The 19501-nt window shown below is 30.1% G+C and overlaps 1 protein-coding gene across 1 annotated transcript in view; it reads left to right on the forward strand.

The window, feature by feature from the left end:
• LOC117176354 (discoidin domain-containing receptor 2) overlaps positions 1-19501 on the forward strand; it is a 212220-nt gene that overhangs the window by 164204 nt on the left and 28515 nt on the right. Inside the window, exon 11 of the mRNA XM_033366596.1 lies at positions 9910-10101. Within this exon, the coding sequence (XP_033222487.1) occupies positions 9910-10101 (192 nt within the window). The remainder of the gene's footprint in view (positions 1-9909; positions 10102-19501) is intronic.

The following is a 19501-nucleotide window of genomic DNA, read 5'->3' on the forward strand; positions in this document are numbered from 1 at the left end:
CTGAACCTTGACATTTTTTGAACGTTGCAACTTTTTTTATACATAAAATATCGGTCTCAAACTTTGAGAAATGCAAGAGCCGACAGAAAACTACGTTTAAGTATAAATCTTAATAATAAAAGATTAAAAAAAAATTATTTCAACAATCAATTCCATCGGAATCAGCCGGTAACGTTGTACACGAAAATACGAACCCACGCGGCCACTAGACGAGGGTCTAGAGAGTTCGTATTTTCGTGTACAACGTTACCGGCTGATTCCGATGGAATTGATAGATGAAATTTTTTTTTACATCTTAAAAAAACATTCGGTGAACTTTAGAAATGATTTGGTTTCGAATTTTAATTGCATCTGTATTTTTTTATACTATAAAGAGATCGTCAATAAACTTGTCCAGGATCTTAAAAGATTCGTAGGCTTTGACATTAATTAGCGTCTTCCTTTTCATTATTAAACCATTATGGGTTTGTCCGTGCACTAATACAGGATTCTTAGAAATTTCGAAGTTTGAAATGAATTTTTTTCGTTATTTTTTTTCTTTCTAATATCATGAGGGTATTGTCAATAAAATTAGCCAGGATCCACCGACACTCCGAGGTTTCGAAATAAATTTAAATTTTTTATATTTTTATTAATAATACTATTATACCATTAACGAGATGTCCGTAAATCAAGCCAGGTTCCTCTGAAATTCTAAAGTTTTAAAATTAATCGGTATATTTATTTTTATTCCGTTAAGTGGATGTCTGTAAACTAAACCAGAATTCTCCAAAACTTTGGGGTTTGAAAATCAATTAATATGTTTATTTTAATTATTATACCATCAAAAAGATGTCCATAAACTTAGCGAGGATCCTCCTAAATCCTGCAGTTTGGAAATGAAGGGATATTTTAATTTTTATGATTATGTCATTAAAGGGATGTCCATTAAGTAAGTCTTGATCCTATGAAATTCTAAGGCTTGTAAATGAATTGGTAAATTTATTTTTATTATTAAAGCATTAAGGGAATGTCCATAATCTAAGTAAAGATCCTTCGAAACTCTGAGTATCGAAAATCAATTGGTATTTTTAATTGTATTGTTGCATTATTAAGAAAGCGTCCATAAACTTAACCAAGGTTATTTATTATTGCACCATTAAAGGAATGTTCATATACTAGGCCTGGATCCTCCGAAACTTTGAGGCTTGGAAATTATTTTACTATTTTTACATTTATCATTAAAGAATTAAGGGGATGTCCATAAACTGAGCCAGGATCCTTTGCAATTCAAAATTTTGTAAATCAAGTTATATTTTTGTTTTTAATTATTACACCATTAGCCCCTTCGTTGGCAGGAAAATTTGTTAACCCGAAAATTTGTATCCTGTGATTTTTCAGATCACTGAATCCGAATATGAAGTCAAAATTTAGAAATCCAAAATGGCGGATCCAATATAGCGGGCAATAATACCTAAAACGGCTCGATTTCGATAAATCCTGGTACTGACGGGTTTTTGGGGTCGCTAAACCCGCAAGTAAAGAAAAAGTTTAAATGGAGGGCGAAAACATTCACCGTTTAAAATTTTCAAATTTTGAATTCAAATTCTGATTCAGCGATCCCAAAAAACCCGTAGGTACCGAGATTGATCCAAATCAAGCCATTTTTTTTTGTATTTTCGTCCACCATATTGCATTCTCCATTTTGAATTTTCGAATCTTGACTTCAAATTAAGCTTTAGCGACCTCGAAACCCTCCAGTAAGACTAGACTTGAAAACTGGAGTAAGTTAAATAGGAAAAAAGAAGATTGACAGCATATTTATTTTTAATCCATTAAGGGGATGTCTGTAAACTAAACCAGGGTTTTTCAAAACTCCGAGTTGTAAATCAATTGTTATTTTTATTTGTACTATTATATCATTAAGGAACCGTTCATAACCTTAACCAGAATCATCCGAAATCATTAAAGGACTGTCTATAAAATGAACCAGAATTCTTTAAAACGCTCATGTTTGGAAATCGATTAGCATTTTTATTTGTATTGTTATACTATAGAGAAGCGGTTTATAAACTTGACCTGTATCACCTGAAATCCTTAAGCTTGGAAATCAAATAATATATTTATTTTTATTATTATAATATTGGGGGATACTTAGAAGCTGAGTCAGAATCATCCAAAACACTATGGTTTAAAAATCAAGTGATTTAGGATTCTCCAAAACTCTAAGGTTTGGAAATTAATCGGTATTTTTATTTCTTTTATTATATTATTCAGGAGCGGTCCATAAATTTAACCAGGGATTCTTTAAAATTCTAAAGATTTAAAGTCGCTCGGTATATTAATTTGTATTGTTATTCCATTAAGGGGATGTCTATAAACTAAACCAGGATCATAAACAACTCTGAGGTTTGAAAATCAGTTAATATCTTGATTTTGATTATTATACTATTAAAAGGATTTTCATAAACTAAGCCGCGATACTCTGCAATGCTAAGGTTTGGGAATCAAGTGATATTTTTATTTTTATTATTATACAGAAGGATAGTAACTGAGTACGATTGTCAAGGATACTTTTAGAAAATAAAAAATAATTTTCATTGTAATTCAGGGGTGGGATCTGGCCAAATAGGAAAGTGAGGTTAGGTTCTTAAGGAAGCGGGGCAGTTTTGTGATCAGGAGTTTGGACCTTCAAGGCGGACAAGGGTGGTCCACGTAGTGCTGGAGGATGTTAGGAATGAGGAAAGGGTGTCTTCAGAGGATGTGAGGGGTAAAATAGAGCAAAGAAACTAAAATTTTAGGGCGGTAAGCGACAGAAGCCTTAAGAGTCACATGTTGGCTGCAATGCATACTTGGGTGTATGGATAGGTTACTGTTAACGACGGAAGAGCGAAAGGTGGGCAGCGAGAGTACTAGCAGTGCTGGCAGTGCTGGGAGGAAGTAAGGGGGGCTATGTAGGAGATGGAATGTATGAGGGAAAACCTGAGGGTAAGGGATGAGAGATGGAAAAAGGGAGTAAAAGAGATGAGGGGGAAAGTAAAAGGATTACAGCAGGAGTTGGCGTCGGTAAGGAAGTAAAACAGGATAAGATAAAGGAGATAGAAGAAGATATTAGGGTGTGGAAGGAAAGAGCGGATAAAAGGCTAAAAATGTGGATGGCAGGTCGGAATGGGAGTAGTGGACATGAGGGATCACGTGAAGCAATGTATTTGAAAGATGGTGGAGAGTATGATAGAAGAGAATGATATGATATGATAGAAAAAAATAATATGATTTGATAGAAAAGAAAGTGGGAGAGTGTACGAATGCAAAGTAGGAGAGAGCGGGGAGCGAACGGATAAGGGCAATGGAGTTGAGGATGGAGAGAAGAAAGAAGGCAGAAGGCAGATAGGAAAGATAATATAGTAATACGAGGGTTGAAGCTAAAGGGCGGGGAGAAAGGGAGAGGGTGGAAGCGTGCTACAGAGCATATGGTGGGTTCAAAGCATAAAAGGGAAGGTTAGGATAAAGGATAGAAAGAACAATGAAGTGGCGGTCGTGGAATTGGAGGGCTAGGAAGAAAAATTGAGGGCAATGCGTAACAAAAATAGGATAAAAGACAAGAAGGTTTTAATCGATCAAGATTTGACAAAGAAGGAAAGGAATGTGCAGAGAATCCTAATTCATAGGGCTAGGAAGGAGAAGAGCGCAGGGAGAGTGGTGAACGTAGGGTATTGGAAAATAAAAATAGAGAAAAAAATATGGGTATGGGACGAGGAGAAGGAGGTATTGAAGGAACTGCAGGGGAATATGTTTCGTGTGAAACAGGGGGTAGGGGTAAAGCAGGGGGGAGAAGTGTCAAAGTGCTGTACTGCAACGTAGCAGGGGTAAAGAAGAAAGATACGAATTTTTGGAGGTATATTCTGGAAGTTGATGTGATTGGACTGGTACAGGAAAAGTAGAGCGAAAGTTGCCAAGGGGGTATAGGTGGAGGATACAGGAGTCCGTCAAACTAAAGAGGAAAGGAAGGGTTAGTGGGTGAATTATAACAGGGGTTAGGGATAGATTAGACGAAGAATTTAATGGAGAGGGAGAGGTAGAGGGCGTGTAAATTGAGGGCTGTGAAGATAGAAGGATTAATGTATAAGTTTGTGACCGTTTACAATAAGGATGGAATTGAAAATATTAAAGAAAGGGTGGAAAATTTACTAGGAGAGAGAGAGATGAGGGTTTGGTGGTACTGGAGAGGGGGGCTTTAATGCAAGGATTGGAGGGGAAGGGGGCCTGTACCGGGAAGAGGAGGGTACCGGGAGTGGTAAAAAAAAGGAAAAAGAGCTGGAAGAGGAGTTGAGAAGTGTTAAGCCAGAAGGGGACGTGTGGAAGATAATTGATAGGTTTGGAAAACGCAGGCTGGGGATAAGTAAGAAGATAAGGAGATTGAAACTCAGATTTATGTAAATCAATTGATTTTTGTATGTGAATTATTATACCAGTAGGGGATCATCTCTAAAACAATTTTACCAATTTTGGGAAATTGTTGACGCCCCTACAGTAGTTGCCAACCACTCATTTCGTTATACCCCCCCCCCCCCTGAAAGTAACGTAGGATTTGGGTACAGCCCGATTTTACGATTATACTAATTTCTTGTGTTGTTTATAGCCAATCAAAGTTGCAATATGCCTATCATGTCTGCGTAAAAGTGTGTTGATGCTAAACTACGGTAATGAATCAACAATAAAAATAAAAATTTGATTTTCAGAATAAGTGCAGATATGTGTTCAATTCTATTTTATGTCTTAGTTAATCTGGGAAGTGTTGCATTTCAAACTAAAAAATCACATTTGTAACCAAACATGGAATATGAAACTTTTAACTAAAAAAAATCTAATTTAGAAAAAAAAAACTAATTTTATACCATATAGATCTTTTTTTACAAAATTACTGAACTTTTAAGACAAAATGAAAAATTCTCTATACAAAAACGTTGAATTACACAATAAAACATATTAAATTTTAATAAAAAAGTTGCTTTTATACAGAAAAATATTTTAACAACACTATACAATTTTCAGAAAAACATTTTAACTTTTAGCCAATGGCATGACTTTTTTACTGAAAATTGAATCTGCCAAAAACAATGCATTTTCAATAAAACAGTTAAACCTTACAGGTAGTTATTAAATTAATAACCAAAAACATGAATTTATAAACAAAAAGGTAAATTTACTATAAAAAAAGACGAATTTCAATAAAATTCAAGAATTTTCAACCAAAAAGTTGAATTTTTAATTAAAAAGATGATTTCTTAAACAAAAATATGAATGTACTACAAAATGGTTTATTTTCAATAAAAGTCAAGAATTCTCTGCCAAAAAGTGAAATGTTAAAAAATATATATGTGTATTTTTTAATTTTTAAGAACGCATTTGATCTTTAAAGCCAAGTTCTTAAGTTTGTAACCAAAAAGATAAAATTTGAAACAAAAAGATTAATTATTGAACAAAAATATTGTATTCTACCGAAAAGAACGATTTTTTATTAATATTCAAAAATTAAAAAATAAAAAGTGGAATTTTCCACTGAAAAAGATAAATTTTCTATAAAGAAGGACGAGTCTCTATAAAATTCTAGGATTTTGAACGAAAAAGTTGAACAAGGACTAAAACAGAAGAATTGTTAAACAAAATTATTAAGTTACTACGAAAAAGACCAATTTTTGATGGGATTCATTATTTCTTAACCAAAGAGTTTAAATTTTAACCAAAAAGGTTGAATTTTCAAACAAAAAGATTAATTGGCTACAAAAAGACGAATTTTTTATAAAATTCTAGACTTCTCAACCAAAAAGTTGAGTTTTTAACTGAAAACATAATTGTTAAAACAACAAGCTTAATTTTCTACTAACAACATTCATCCTCTGGTAACGTACTAAAAACGTTACCATATGAACTTTTAGTGAAAAAAAATTCCACCCGTTACCAACCATACGTTTTCTGAGACCCCCCCCCCCCAATAGTGGTAAGGTAGTTTATGGACGAACCCTTAATAAAAAAATCTTTCTCGATTGGGTTTCTCTTCGTCCGAGGGTACTTATTTCTGTAAAAAAGAAAGTAAGAAAAGTGAATGGAAATTATAGTAGGGGATCTTGAGCAAGTGAAGGAAGGGAATGTAGGGGAAATTAAGAAAGGGGCATCGCCAGAAAAACTTAGGAGGTAGAGTGAGGGGAAATAAGGGAAGGGGATATAGTAAATGAGGGAGAGTTGGTAGGCGAAGTGAGGGGAAACTATTGTATAAGAAGTCGATAAAATTACAAAATGACAAGTAGTTGAAACGAGGAGAGGGGAGTTGGTAATAATGGAAAGGGGAAGTAGGTACAATGAGGGTAGGAGAAGTTAAATAAGTGATAAAAAATGCTTAAGAAGAAGTGTGGGGAGGAAATACGGAAGTGTAGAAAATGAAAGGTGGTTAAATGAGAGAAGTTTGTATTAGGTGGTAGCGGAAATCGTGGGAGGGAAAGAGAGGGGAAATAATGGGTGGGAAAACAAGGGGATCAAGCAATCTGGGAAACAAGGAATCTGGAAAACAAGAAATCTGGGAAAGTGGGAAAGTGGAGAGAAAGGGAAGTAGAAAAGGACAAAGTTGGTGAAGGTAAGGGAAGTGAAGGCTAAATATAGTAGAGTAAAATTAGGAAGAGGAAAGTATAGGAAGGGAAAGTTCAAACGTCTGAATTATCTCTCAATAGATTACTAAAGCCTTTTTCGTAAGCGCACGGTACTTACTATGACTATTTGTTTATCTATTATAATATTTATTGAATTATTATTGTCTGGAATGTTTGAAAGTTATTTAGCAAGTATAGGCCAATTTTCTTTAATCAAATTGATTTTTCATCGTTCTTTAATATACCGCCAAAGTTGCATACCTTTATTGAATTTTCACTTTCAAAATTTTTTTTTTTTATGACACAGTATCTTCTGTTCGTTTTTTCATTTGAAAATTGAAAAAAATGTCTCCTCGTTCAAAAATCCTGGCGAATTTGATATAAAAACGATGGCTGCTAGTTATGACTAATATATCAGTACCAACGAAAAAAAAATGTTTTCAATTAATTTATTTTTTTCTTAATTAAAAAGAAAAAAACATTTTTCTTATTGAGTTAAATGCAAAGTTTTTTTCGTAAATTTCATTATGGCATCCCTGAAATTTTCTCAGCTCGAAGCAATTAAATATTATTTTATTTTTGTTTTATGTAAAAAAATCCAATATCCCAAAATTACTAAATCACGAAAAGATTTTTGTCTGATAAAGTAGAATAACATTTTGCTTTGGTTCAAGTTCAATAAATGTCGGTATTTTACTAAATAAAAAAAGATACATTTTTGGGCCTAATTCCTCAGATGGTGGTTTCATCCAATTTTTGAGATCATCAATATATGGCTTGTTACGAGCAGAATTTTATTAAATTTTACTCGATCGAGAAATAATCGTTAGTTCCGTATGTTCATTTTTCCAAAGAGAAATTGTAAAAAATTGCAAATATTGAAATTTTTGAAGTTGATATTAAAAAGAACAAAAATATTGGTTCAAAGAGCTCAGTCCTTGTTTAAATAACTTCTCTGTATTGTAAAATGTAAAAGCTTTTTTATTTGCCCCAGAGGCAAATAACGTTGCATTCAGTCATCAATTAATGATGTTGGTTGGAACCAGAAGAATTAAAAGACAAAAGGTATTATTAAATAAATAGAGAAAAATAAATCCAGTCCTATACACTTTATGTATTCCGGATTTGAAAAAGGCAGTGGAAAATTAGCTTTATTTTTTAAGCGAAATTTCTGGCATATCAACACGAAAATGAAAAGTAAATAATTAATCTAATTTCAGAAAAAAACTCAATTAAAAAATGTAATTTCCATCTATTTTGAAATGAAAGCTAATAAAATTTTGCATCAAACTGTTATAGCCGTTTTTTAAATTTTTGTTCATTTTTTTATGCAACAACAAAAATGAAAAAAATTAAATTTTGGTGGTTTTTCCCGGTAAAGTTTTAAAATTTTTCCAGTCGAAAAAACTAACATATTAGTATTTTCCGTAACACGCAAACATTAATTTTAATTCATGACGTTTATTCTAAACATCGTTCAACACGGTAGAGCAATACTCTGCAAAATAAATAAATTTTTTAACAAATACTTAAGTTCAACAATAAAAAATATCAATTTTTTCTCAAAAATGGAAAAGTTTAACTTTCGTTCGAATATATTAATTTTCAAAAATAAAAAACGGATCTTTCATTTTTAGTTCACAATTTTACTATGTATTTGGAGGTTTATTATTTTTCTAAATTAATTAAATAAGTGCTAATAAACAAAATGTTAATTATAAATAAATTATTATTAATTCATAATTAATTCTAAATATCATGTAAAAATAATAAATGACAAGTTTAATTTAATTTTTTAAATATATCTATTACTATAAATTATATGTTATATTAAAATTAAATAAATTCATAAATTATTAATAATTCAATTTGTTGAAAAATTTATAATTAATTTTCAAATAATTTAAATTTTATCGAAATTCATCATTAAACAACAAATTAACGTTAGAAGACACACAAAATAATTTATTCATTCTAAATAGGCCCGCAATTAATGACAGATGCGCAGAAGAAGAAGTATTGTGTCGGGAAATATACTGACCTTGCTTTCAGTCAGCAATGACAAAAAAAAAAAATTCGATTTCAATGAAAAAGAGGTTATGAGTTATGAGTTTAATGAAGTAAATCATTTTTTTTCGTCCCAATGATTAATCTCGTTTCGTTCGATTTTTAAAATGAAATTTTTATTAATTGCCGACACTGTGACTTGAAATAGAATCACTGAAATTACTCAAAATTAATTAAAAATAATTAATTACTGCACTGATAGATGTTTTATCATACATTTTTTTAATAAGCTGAAGAAGACCTGAATTAAAATAACTAATTAATTATTGTATAAATATTATAAAATATACAATATTCATAGAAATAATCAAATCATATTCATACTATTAAAATTAATATTTTTTTATTGAAACTAAAACTTATTATTACTTTTTTATTAACGTCTTTTGAATGAAAATCGCATTATTTTTTCAACCATCACTCCAAGATTCTGAACTAGAATTAGGATGTATTTTTTGGATGCATTTTTCAATCTTTATTTATTATAAATGTTAAATCTGAATATTTATGTCATTCAAAATCAGCGTGCAAACAGTGACTAATCGGGTTGTCGTTGCGACGCACGTGAAGTTTAAAAAGTTTTTAAAGTTAGGGTCACTAAGGTAGTCGTCGGCGAATTGAGCATCGCCCGAATCTCTTTCCATCTACCGCTACCCTGTTTGAGAGTCAGGCGCGCGCGAGTGCGCGCTGCCTTGAATTCGAAGTGCGCGTGCGTATAGTAGGCCCGTTTGCTCTCTCGCGCATTACCCCCGAAATCTAAACTCGCAAGACTGGGAACCCCTTAAATGTTCGTATGTTTGAGTTCCTGATTCCCGAGCTTCTCGTGTCTTTGGAGTTCGAGTGTAACTAAAACCAAATCCACGCGTCCAAATTTTCCAATGACTGCATAAGAATAGAGTCTCCTTATTCTAATTTAAAGGCTGTTGTCTATGATTTTAGTTCCTTTATTAAAATGTTCAAAGTGAGTCAAGGCAGAAGTGGCTAAAAAAAGAGGTTTCTCTTGCTGCAGCTTCTTTCAAACCAAAAATTGTTTCTAATAGAAATCCTAGCTGTTTCTTTTTCATTATACGCTTAATTATATTAGCTTTTGCAGTATCAAAAAAAATTGTTGTCGTACTAATACTCTATTTCTGAATCCCTCGTAGAAAATAGAGATTTTCCATTCAAAAATACAATCTTCCTTAGAAAAGTGCATAATATTTTTTTTTTTTTTGAATTCCAGGATAGAATTTCAGAAAGAGGCGAAAAGACTGGCACGACTCATGGACAGGAATGTCGCACGATTGCTCGGTGCCAGCCTAGAAAACGATCCAATGTGCATCGTATTGGAAAACGGTGAATATGGGGATTTGAATCAGTATCTACAGAGTCACATCGCCGAAACGTCAACAATACATACAGCCAAGACGTTGAGGTGAAATTGCTTGTTTATTATTGAAAATTATTTAAAGACTCAGAAAAATCTTTGTGTCGATCGGAACAAAAAAATGTGTTTAAATTCATACCATTGAATCAAACTTATTTGCTGTTAAAATTGAAAAAGGCAGCGTATAGATGTCCGGCACCGGACGCTACAGAATTGGGAAAAGGTTTATTCTTTGCTTCAAAATACGCTTCCGGCTAAAGCTGTGGACCGTTTGAGATGTTTTTTTTTTCAAAAGCTGATAAAATTTCAAAGAAAGTTGTCGAGCTTGATTTTCAGTTTAGTTTGTCAATTTTTTTACAAATAAATATGACGAAAAAAATCACAATTTTTCTATTTGACTTTCCCGGTGCTCGTCAATAATAGTAACATTTTTGTGATCGTTGACGCTTCGTATATTTACATTATATTGAGAAATTCCATCATGATACAACAGAAAAAAAACTGTTTAGAAAAAAATTATTTGTTCAAAATGTATAATTTTCAAAATGTAACGTTTTGTTAAGTTATACTGCAAGAAATTTCCACGAGAAAATATGTTTAAAGAAAATTTATCTACATTATTATTCTTTCTAATATTATAAACAAATTTAATAAACAAATGTATCATTCAGGCATTTGTTGTCAGAAAAATTCATTTCTTTATGTCAATTTTTTAAAATTAGAAACCTTATGATAATTTCAAAACATTCTTAATTGGTTTCTAAATTTTATGATTTCATCAAACAAATTTAATAAACAAATGGATTATTCGAGAACTTATCGACGGAAATTTTTGTTTAATACCAGTCCTTTTAATTGGAAACTTTACGATAATTTTAGTAACATTCATCATTACTTTTTTTCTGAAATTAAAAGGACTTACTTTGAAAAAAAACGAGTGTTGACTTCGACAAAAACCCGAATAATGCATTTTTCAATAACATTTGTTCAACAAAAACATAAAATTGATCAATTAATTATGAATTATTCTAAAATTATTGTAAAGTTCCCAATTAAAGGGATTGGCAACGAAAAAAATAAATCTTTCCGTCGATAAGTGCTCGAATAATGCATTTGTTAATTAACTTTTTTTGGTAAAATCATAACTTTCATCAACAAATAATGAGTTGTTGAAAATTATCATGAGTTTTCTAATTTTAAAAAATTGACATCGAAATACTGATTTTTCTGACGATAAATGCATGTATTATGAATTTGTTTATTATTTTTGTTTATAATATTAACAAGAATAGCGTTAAGAGAAATTTTATTCTTAAAAATTTTGTTTTCGTTTAAATTTCTTGCAAAATAAAACTAAGATATCAGTTCTATTAATTGGGAACTTTACAATAATTTCTCACTAAGATTCATAATTAGTTCATAAATTTCATAATTTTTTTACAAATTTAATAAAAAAAATTGTTTTTGTTGAGGAAATTCAATTAAACAATGAATTAGTCGGGATTTTGTTGACGTAAAAACTCGTTTCTTTTCAAAGTATGTCCTTTTAATTTCAGAAATTATGAATGTGACTGAAATTATCGTAAAGTTCGCAAATAAAAGTACTGGCAAAAAAAATATTCCGTGGATAAATGCTCGAATAATGCATTTGTGTATTAAATTTATTTAATGAAATCATAAAATTCATCAACAAATTATGCATTTTCTGAGATTATCATAAGGTTTCTAATTTTTAAAAATTGACATAAAAAAACGAATTTTTCTAACGACAAATGCCTGAATAATGCATTTTTTTTTATTTAATTTGCTTATAATGTTAACAATAATAGTCTTAGAAAAAAAATTGTTGCAGTTAAATATTGTTTTCGTTGAAAAATCTTGCAGTATAACTTGAAAAAATGTTTAATTGTAAAAATTATAGAAAACACATTTCCAACAAATAATTTGCTTATGAACAATTTTTTTGTTTGGTTAATCATGATAAAATATCTTAAAATAATGTAAACCTATGAAGCGTAGGCGATTACAACTTTCTTTGAAATTTTATCAGCTTATAAACGAATTTTTTTTTTATTTTTAGAATATTTATAACTTGTTGATGAACTTTATGATTTTATCAAACAAATTTAATTAAAAAATACATTATTCGAGCGCTTACCGACGTAAAAATTTGTTTTTTTTTTCAATACCAGTCCGTTTAATGAGGAACTTTATATTAATATCAGCAACATGCATCACTATTTTATAATTTTTTTTAAAAACAAATGTAATAAAGAACTGCATCATTTGAGGTTTTTTAAAAATGAAAATTGTTTTGTTTACGACAGTCCTTTTAATTGGGAACTTTAAGTTAATTTCAGTAACATTCATAATTAGTTGATTAATTTTATGGTTTTTAAATCAATTTGATAAAATAATATAAATAAAATTAAATAAAATTAAATAAAAATTATCCTAAAGTTCCCAATTAAAAGGACTGACCTTGCAAAAAAAAATTCTGCCGACAAAAACCCAAATAATGCATTTGTTTATTAAATTATTTTAAAAATCAATAAATTTATCAATAAATTATTAATTTTTCTGCAATTTTAATGATGTTACTAATTTAGAAAAATTGACATCGAAAAAAATTAATTTCTCTGACGACCAATCTCTGAATAATGCATTTGTCTGATAAATTTGTTTATAGTATGAACAAGAATAGTCTTGAGAGGAATTTTTTTCATCAAAATATTGTTTCCATTAAATTTTTTTACAATATAACTTAAAACAAGCGTCAAATTATTGAAAATGATAGAAAAAACATTTCCAAAAAATAATTTGTTTATAAAAATATTTTTGTTAATTGTATTATGATGAAATATCCTTATATAATGTGAATCTATAAAATGTCCGTAATTACAAAAATTTTCCTATTATTGACAAGCACTGAGGACGTCGAATATAAAAAATTGTAATTTTTTACGTCATATTTATGTTTTTATAAAGAATGAAAAAACTGAATTAAAAATCATCAAGTAAATTTTGGGTCTTTTACCTTGCATAGAATTAAATATTTCAGATGTAAATAAGACTTTTTCAATTCTAATCTCATTTTTTCATAATGATGAGTCCTTAAATCAATCTTGTTTTTTAATTTATGATTGTTTAATTCATAAATGAGAATCACTGACTATAAAAATATCCAGAAATAAACATACGGATTGAATGGTTGTTCCTGATTTAAAATATACAAAGATAATTATGATTAGCAATAAACATATTATTAAGCTTATAAATTATTTGTTTATAAAGATTGCTCAATTTTGAAGTTAAATGATAAAAAAAGATTTACGTCACTCGAATATAATTTATTTGAACCAAAAAAAATAGGAACAAAAAAAAATCTGCTGAAATTAAAAAAAACATTTCTTTGGCCTCATATCAAAAAAATAATTTGATTGATTCAAACGTTTTTTTTTAAATGTAACCTCATCATATTCAATTATTTAATTTCCCGGGTGAAAATATCTGAGTGACAATCCGTACGAAAATTTTTGTGAAAATCTAGGTAGATTTATCGTACACGATAAATTCTACCAGCATTTCCAATTAAATTCTGACACCATGGTGCTTTTAATCATTAATTCAAAATAGCAGCAAATCAGGCATAAATTTGTATTTTGTGAATCACTTTCTATAGAAAACGTTGCTCGATGACGTGTGATTAAACGATGTTTGAGAGCGGTGTTTACCTGTGACCACGTCACGTAACAACAGATTACACTTGTGTAGCACAAATAGGTATGATTTGGCCAACCGCAATGAAACGCATTAGGGATGATCAGAGCTGTATCCGAGGCAGGTTTATAGTGATGAATTCTGATTTACAGGACGCTATTGCTTATCCTAATCATGCGGAGAAAGTTTTTTTTTTGAGATCTCTGATTTTTAATCTCTTATCTCTAATCTCTTATATTCTTTTTTACCTCTAACGTCTTATCTGTTATCTTTGACCTTTTGATCTCTTGTATTTTTTCTCTTACCTCTTATACCTTATCTCTTATTTCTTATCTCTAATATCTGCTCTCTTATCTATTATCTTTGATCTCTTTTATTTTTCCTCTCTACTCTTATATCTTACTTCTTTTCTACTTTCGTATTCTCCCCTTCCCTATCTTCTAATTTCTTATCTCTTATATCTGATCTAGTATCTCTTATCTCTAATATCATTTATCGGATCTCTGATATCAGATGCCTTATATTTTTTCTCTCACCTCTTAACCTCTTATCTTCTTTTCTCTTTTCTATTCACCTCCTATCTCTTCTTATCTGGCATCTATTATCTCTTATATCTGATCTCCGATCTTTTATATTTTTTCTCTTACCTCTTATATCTTATTTCTGATCTTCGATTTCTAAACTCTTATCTCTGATATCAAATCTCTTATCTCTAATCTCTTGAATTTTTCTTTCACATCTTCTATCTTATTTCTGATCTTTTATCTCTGATGTCTTCTATCTGATCTATTATCTTTCACTTCTAACACCTGATCTCTTATCTTTGATCTCTGATTTCTTATATTCTTTCTCTTATATCTTATCTTCTAACTCAGATCCCCTATCTTTCGTCTCTAATTTATCTCTTATACCGTATATCTGATCTACTATCTGTTACCTCTTACACCTGATCTCTTATCTTTGAGCTTCGATCTCTTATATTCTTTCTCTTATATTTTGTCTCTTAACTCTTTCTTCTTGTTTCTTATCTTGACTATCTAATCTCTCTTCTCTTATATTTTTTGGCTTATTTTTTATCTCTGATCTTTTAAGCTTCTTTTTTTTACCTCTTATTTCTCATTTTTGATCTCCGATTTCTAAACTCTTATCTGTGATATAAAATCTTTTATCTCTAATCTCCTAAATTTTTCTTTTACATCTTTTATCTTATCTCTGATATTTTATCTCTAATCTCTTCTATCAGATTTATTATCTTTCACTTCTAATACCTGATCTCTCATATTTGATCTTTAATCTCTGATCTCTTATATTCTTTTTCTTATATCTTATCTTTTAACTCAGATCCCCTATCTTTTATCTCTGATCTCTTCTATCTGATCTATTATCTTTTACTTCTAATACCTGATCCCTCAACTTTTATCTCTGATCTCTGGTCTCTTATATTTATTTTTTTAGATCTTATCTCTTAACTCAGATCCCCCATCTTTTATCTCTAATCTCCGATCTCTTATATTTTTTCTCTTGCCTCTTATATCTCATCTCTGATCTCCGTTCTCTAAACTCTTATCTCCCGTATCAAATCACTTATATATGATATCTTACATTTTTCCTCTTACTTCTATCTTTTCTCTGATCTCTTTTCGCTGATCTATTATCTTTTACCTCTAATACCTGATCTCCTATATTTCATCTCTGATCTCTCATGTTCTTTCTCTTATATCTTATCTCTTAACTCAGATCTCCTATCTTTTATCTCTGATCTCTGATCTCTTAGATTTTGGCTCTGACCTATATCTCATATTTGACAGCTAATCTCTGATCTCCTATCTTTTATCTTATATTTTAGATCTCTTATATGCAATCTGTTATCTTCTCTCCTTTTCTCTTGACTTCTATTCTCCCCTGCCCCCTCTTTTTATCTCTTATCGCTGATCTCTTATACCTGATCTTTGATCTATTATCTCTGATCTCTTTTATTTTTCTCTTAACTCTTATACTTTATATTTGTTCCACTTTTCTTTTCTCCCCTTCTCTATCTTCTGATTCCTTATCTCTTATATCTGATCTAATATCTCTTATCTCTAATAGAATATGTCTGATCTCTGATATCTGATGTCTCATATTTTTTCTCTCACCTCTTAATCTCTTATCTTCTTTTCTCTTCTCTAATCACCTTCTCTCCTTTCTAGTCTTATTGTTTTATCTTATCTCTTAACTCAGATCCCCTATCTTCTATTTTATCTCTGATCTTCTGTCTGTAAACTCTTATATCTGATCTATTATCTTTTAACTTTAATACCTGATCTCTCATATTCTTTCTCTTATATCTTATCTCTTAACTCAGATCCCCTATCTTTTATCTCTGATTTTCGATCTCTAAACTCTTATCTCCTAATTAGAATCTTTGATCTCTTATATTTTTTCTCTTACATTTTCTATGGTATCTCTGATCATTTTTCTCTGATCTCTTATATCTGATCGATTATCATTTATCTCTAATACCTGATATCTTATCTTTTATATCAGAGCTCTTATATTTTTTTTCATATCTTGTCTCTTAACTCAAATCTCCTATCTTTTATCTCTGATGTCTGGTCTCTCATATTTTTCCTCTGACCTCCTATATCTTATCTTTGATAGCTGATCTCTCATATCCTATCTCTTATCTCTTATTTTAGATCTCTTATATGTAATTTGTTATCTTCTCTTCTTTCCTCTTAACTTCTCCCCTCCCAGCCCCTCTCTCCTTATCTCTAATCTCTGAACTCTTACACCTGATCTATTATCTCCTATCTCTCATATCTGATTTCTGATTTATTATCTCTAATCTCTTTTTTTTCTTACTTCTTGATTATTATCTCTGATCTCTGATCTCTGTTCTCTTTTTATTTCACTCTTATTTTTTATCTCTGATCTTTTATATTTTTTCCCTTATATCTTATCCCTGATCTCTTATATATCATCTATTATCTCTCATCTCCATTATCTGATTCTTTTTTTCTGATCTCTGTCCTTTTTCCCCCTTTTTCCTATTAAATCTTATCTTTGATCTCTCATCTCTTATATCAGATCTCTTATCTCTCATAGTAGATCTCTTATCTTCTTTTCTCTTATCATCTCCCCTTCCCTCCATTCCTATCTCTGATCCCTGGTCTCTTATATCTGATCTTATTTCTTATATTTTGTCTCTTACCTCTTACCTCTTATATCTGATCTATTATCTCTTATTTTTAATGTCTTATTTCTGATATCTTATTTTTTGTATTTTTTCTCATACGTCTTATTTAGTGTCCCTCAATTCTTATCTCTTGTCGCTTATATATGATCTATTATCTCTGATCTCTCTTTTTTCTTTCACCTCTTATATCTTATCTGATATATTTCATTTATTATCTTCTTCTTTCTTCTCCCCTCCCACGTCTTTTTATCTCTCATCTCTTATATTTGATATAATGTTTTGTATATCATATCACTGATCTCTGATTTCTGACCTCTTATATATTTTCTCTTTCTCTTATCTTTTATCTTCTTCTCTATTCTCTTCTCATCTCCCTCTCTTCTTATATGATCTATTATCTTTTATACCTGATCTAATATCTCTTATCTCTAATATCTTATATCTGATCTCTAATCTCTCATTTTCTTTCTCTTACCCCTTATACCTTATCTCTGATCTTTTATCTCATACATTTTTTCTATCTCTTATATCTTATTTTTTGTCTATGATCGCTGTTCTCTAATCTGCTATATCAGATCTTTGATCTCTTATCTTCTTTTCTCTTTTCTCATCCCCTCTCTTCTTACCTCTGATTTCTTATCTCTAATATATTATCTATAATCTCTAACCTTTTTTATTTTTTCTCTTATTTCTCTTCTTTTATATCTAATATGTTATCTCTTACCTCTTGTATCTTATCGCTTATTTCTTATATTTGATCTCTTATCTTTTATCTCTAATATCTAATCTCTGATCTCTGATCTCTTATATTTGTTCTCCTACCTCTTTTATCTTATCTCTTATTTCTTATTTTTGATCTGTGATCTCTGTTCTCTTATATTTTTTATCTTACCTCTTATTTCTTAAATCTTATCTCGGATCGCTGATCGCTGATATCTGATCTCCGATCTCTTATATCAAATCCCTTATCTCTTATATCTAATATATTATCTTCTCTTTTCCCGTACCCTCTCTTCATATCTGTTATCTATTTTATCTCTTATCTTCTTCTCTTCTCGCTTACCTTCTTCCAACTATCAGAAATAAGACCAATAGAAGGGACTCATGCAGTCTGATTCTTTATTTATTGATTATTCAAACTTCAGTGTTAATAAAAATAGTGAAAAATATCAGATTTTTTTCATCTTTATAGAAAGTTTTTTTCAATGCTTGGAGCAAATGGACTTGACGCTTATGGATTATTAAAATTAATACACGAATCTTTCTTTAAAATATATTCTTATGGAAAAATTGAATTAACAAATAAACTATCATATGGATTTTTTGTAATCAAACCATTTTTTAATTAAAATTACTTCTTTTTATCAGCGGATAAATACTCAAATATCAAGACTTTATCATCCCATATTGTCTATTTGTTACATAAATAGTTATTTAAACAAATGCCCAGTGTGGACATTTGATCGCGGAGAGACAACTTTTTTTCTTAACTTTATTTAAATTAAGTCTTTAATAAAGATAGGTTATGGAAAATTGTAATTTTTTCAATTAGTTTGTTTAACAAATTAAATCAACAAATTTAGTGTGGCGATTTTTATCTAGAATGAAATAATTTTCTCCCTTAAATTCCTTTAAATTATGTCGATAGTGATGTTTAATAATGAACAAATTGTTATACGATTGTCATCCGATTTTATTAAAAAATTATATAAACAAATACCTCTTGTGGATATTAGGAAACAGAAAATGATCATTTTTTGTCCCAATTTCTCTTCATTCATCGTGCAAATGATGTTGAAAAATAAGATTTCGTTATCTGATATTTTTATGAATTTTATGAATAAATTTTACAGACAAATTCCCAGTGAAAAAATTAGAGTGCATAAATATCTTTTCTTTTCTATTACTCTTCCCTAACTTATTTTGCGAATGAGGTATATTCTTGAAATTTTTCAATCGGATATTTTTTTAAATAATTTCATAAACAGATGCTATAAAAAAATTTTCCAGTGCAAACGTATAGATGCAAAATAAAAATAATTTTTTCAAAGAAAGTTATGTCTTCTTTTTTAAAATAAACTACAGTTTCTAATAAAGCCACATGTTTAATAAAAATAGGACAAAACTCATCACAGGCCTGAATGAAAAATAAACCCTTGCTTGTAAGTTGCAGTGTGAATACTGAAATAGCAACAAAATAAAATCACCTAATTTCCTTGTCTTTGAAGGTGTCAACACTAAAAGCCCCCCAGAAAATGAAAAGAGTGTAAAAAGATGTTACGGTGGCAATTTTGCGATGAGTTTCAATCCAGCGACCATTTTGCATTCGAGCGTACGACCGTGCGCGCAAATGAAGTGTAATTCGCGACCCATCAGGCATAAAATTTTGTGCTCGAGACGTTGCAGTAACCCTGTGTCTGTTGCAAGCGCAATATTACCGGTGGAAGCTCGTTTTACGGTTACTTTGAAGATTTCAGACTGGTAGTTCGATGCTGTGATTTTACAGTCACAAACGTGAACGACATCCGTTTGACAAATGTTGTCTTTCCT

The sequence above is a fragment of the Belonocnema kinseyi genome, chromosome 7 (genome assembly GCF_010883055.1).
Source record: "Belonocnema kinseyi isolate 2016_QV_RU_SX_M_011 chromosome 7, B_treatae_v1, whole genome shotgun sequence".
Taxonomy (NCBI): Eukaryota; Metazoa; Arthropoda; class Insecta; order Hymenoptera; family Cynipidae; genus Belonocnema; species Belonocnema kinseyi.